This window comes from Carlito syrichta, unplaced genomic scaffold (assembly GCF_000164805.1).
Source record: "Carlito syrichta isolate Samal-C Ts95f unplaced genomic scaffold, Tarsius_syrichta-2.0.1 Scaffold302928, whole genome shotgun sequence".
NCBI classification, from domain to species: Eukaryota; Metazoa; Chordata; class Mammalia; order Primates; family Tarsiidae; genus Carlito; species Carlito syrichta.
In genome coordinates, this window is record NW_007247024.1 from 18,613 (window position 1) to 22,115 (window position 3,503).

The 3,503-nt window shown below is 44.9% G+C and overlaps 1 protein-coding gene across 1 annotated transcript in view; it reads left to right on the top strand.

Annotated features, from left to right (window-relative positions):
* GNG12 (G protein subunit gamma 12) overlaps window positions 1–2,584 on the top strand; it is a 3,941-nt gene extending 1,357 nt beyond the window's left edge. The window contains exon 2 of the mRNA XM_021711934.1: window positions 855–2,584. Within this exon, the coding sequence (XP_021567609.1) occupies window positions 855–980 (126 nt within the window). The 3' untranslated portion in view covers window positions 981–2,584. The remainder of the gene's footprint in view (window positions 1–854) is intronic.
* Window positions 2,585–3,503: the final 919 nt, after the last annotated feature.

Sequence of the window (3,503 nt, forward strand, 5' to 3'; positions counted from 1 at the left end):
TCCCTCTCCTCCCTTCTGTCTCTCTCCTCCCTTCTCTCTCTCTCCCCACTTCTCTCTCCATCTCTCTCTCTTTCTGTACACACACGTACACACAAAACACATATAAATTTTTCATTAAACCATTTGATAGTCATCTGCAATTCAAGATTGCCTAGTAGTAACACGAACACACAGTCATTCATTTTTGAAGAATCCAGGCCAATTATTCTGCAGAATTGCCCTCACTCTGAGGGTGATCTTTACTGATTAGATTCCAATTAAATGTCTGGCAAATGCTAGCTAGCTGGTGGTAGGTCCTCATGATGCCGGGGTGTCTGATCAGTGTTGAGTCTGACCACTCGTAGAGGAAGGAAGGCCTGCCCTGACACATTGTCCCATCTTTCTTTTTTTTTTTTTCTTTTTGAGTTGGAGTCTCATTCTGTCGCCCAGGCTGGAGCGCAGTGGCAGGCATGCTCACGGCCATCTCAGCATTGGCCTGCTGGGTTCAGGCGATCCTTCCGTCTCTGCCTTCCAAGTAGCTGGAACAACAGGCACTTGCCACAACGCCTGGCTAATTTTTGCCATTTATTGTAGAGAGGAGGCCTCACCAAGTTGTCCAGGCTGGTCTCGAACCCCCAGGCTCAGGCCATCCTCTCGCCTTGGCCTCCCAAAGTACTGGGATGACAGGCTGAGCCACCGCACCCAGCCCACATTGTTCCATCTTAAAGGCACCGTCTCCTTTTTCTACCTGATATACTTGAGTGATCTAAGACTGATTACCCTGTTCAAGTCTGTCTTCCACTCGGCAGCCCAGTTTGTAAGTGAAGTAAATGTTTTACTTCGTGTCTGTTTGCTTTGGTTTGTCTCCATGTCAGGTCTCAAAGGCATCAGCGGACCTCATGTCCTACTGTGAGGAACACGCCCGGAGCGACCCTTTGCTGATAGGGATACCGACTTCAGAAAACCCCTTCAAGGATAAAAAAACTTGCATCATCTTATAGTGGGAAGCGCAACCATTCCTCACCTCTTCTCAACGACGCAATTATGAGCAACTCCTTGAAGAGATGCACCTTCAGCTTGTTTGGTAACCACTGCTAATAACGAAAATGCTGTCAACTGGGAGTAATGGGCTCTGAGTCTTTATTTTCCGAGTTGCCCTTTCTCTAAAATACCCCTTACTGGTTTAATATGGAATAACAATCTTGTTTTCTATGTGGTAACTATGGTGTTAGTTGGGTTACTGTCTAAGGAAAGTTGGTCAGGGCCATTTTAAAAACAAAATTTTACCCTTTAAGTGTATAGTTGATTCAGCTTTATCAAGACCTAGATTGCTTAAGCACCCATCAAATTAAAATGCCAAGAATAACTTAAATCCGAAAACCTTTATCCTATGCGCTGTGTAAAGCTTGTGCCAGCCTGCCTAGTATACAAGGAGGAGGGGTATTTGTGTATCGTCTTTGTGTGTAACTTGTGGTAACTCCCCTCCCTCCATTCTGTCAGTTTCTCAGTTCCAGAAGTCACGTTTTCATCCTGCGCTCTCTGTAGGTCAAATAAACGATTCTTTTCTTGTGGCTATACAGAAGTGAAGAGCACCCCCCAGACTGTGTTCATTGGAACACAGCTGGCAACGCAGCCCTCTCTCCTTTCCCGAAATCTGGCTGGACCTCTTATGCTAGCATAAAAACTGCGCCAATTAAAGATTGCCAAGTGAACGAAAAGCTCTTTGGTAATACGGGGTATCAGTTCACAAGGAGCCCTTAGGCTTCGACGATCCTGAGTCTAGAAGAGGGAGGAGACCCTTGGGAGGGCCCGGGCAGCTGTGCTCCCAGGCTCAAGTTCTCTGCTGGATTAGGAGGAGACACCTCTGAAATTTCCGCCCTGCTGGTTGGAATGAGTTGGAAGGAACATGAGCCCAGCCAGAGAGGAGCAGGAATGTTGGAAACCAGCTGCCCTTCTGGGCCCAGCTTTGCTATGGCGCCCTCTTTCCTTACCTCTCCTGGCTGGCCCTGTGTTTTTTCTCTAGATTCTATCTGCAGTGGTAACGCTGCCCTCCCCAGCCCTAGGGGCGCAGAACATGGTAGAAAAGAAACATACAAAATGTCAAGGTCACAAGACACTTGAGCTTTTTTCAGATGCCTACAGTTTCATCCCTACCTTGTCCAGAAACCATCCTGGAGACCACGGGCCATCCGGGAGAGGCTTGAGCTCCGTGGGGCCCTCCTTGGGGACACTCCCTGGGTCCAGAGGCCCCAGCAGCTGGGCACAGGCTCTTCGAGTGTCCTCTGAACATAAACACAGCCCTCACCCCTCAGAATTTCCCCAGGGTATCCCAAAGGAGTCCCCTATGGCCAAGAGGTGTCTTGAAAGAGAGGATCCTTTTAAAAATGCTCACTACAGGCCCAAACCATATATCAGGCCCGTGGTATTTCAGTTCATCTTCAGTTCACTGAAAGCAGCTACCAATGAATGACTAAAAACTTACTCTGAAAAAGGCCTCAACCCCAAGAAGGAATTATTTACAACAGTTTCCCCAAATATTGTACAATCTGCCCTGCGAAGCAAGCCCCTTGTAAACTCTAACATGTGGATGTTGAGTCTCACGCTCGTTGAGGGTGAATAAATGCAGTCCTGTTTTTAAGCCGTTCACACATGGTCAGTGTTTCTTCAAGTCACCCATCACCTCGGCATTGTGAGCTTCCAAGATCATGTGAAGTCACGGCCCCACCCTTCATCTGTGCTGTCTGCGGCTCGGTTCTGCAGTATGTCCAGTTACTGAATACCGTGTAGGTGCCTGATGGAGAGAGAGAGAAAGCCTTTACCTTCCAAAGGGTGAGATTTGAAGTGTACTCTAAAAAGACAACTTTACACTTAATGCTTCACTGAATGAGACATTCTTTTTTTATAAGTATATTTTTCTACTGATAGTTTCAGAACACTAATCTGATTTTCACTGATTTTTAACATGTTTCTTTAAATATTTATAATGCAGCTTGTTAAAAATATTTTCATGGAATTCTTTTATTATTATACCATTGTGGGCACATTATTGGTAGTAAGCATAGTTTATTCTTTAGTACTAAAACATGTTATTTTCCCTAAGAGTAAACAAATCTGTTTTGCTATGTATTTTTTAACATGCTAATAGAGGTAAGAAATGAACTTGAGGTCCCAGGAGATTTTCTTTTCTTTCCCCTGGTCAGATGTAATAAAGGCTCTGAGTACAAATGCTGTGTAACTTCCTAACCAGGTGTAGGGCTTGTTCATGAAAAAATGTAATCAAATCCTTTGATGCTGGACCCGGGAGGGGAAAAATTGTAGCTCAGTGTTGATTTACTTAGAACTAGATATCTATGTGAGAAAATATAATATATGTATACTATGTATGTGATGTGCAGAAGTCACTTTTATTCATCAGGCTTGATTCTCCTTACGAAGCCTCAGTTTAACCGTCTGCAGAAGCTGATGTATGGTCATGCTGAACATATGCCCAGTGTGTGTTATTTTTTCAACAACCACTGTAATGA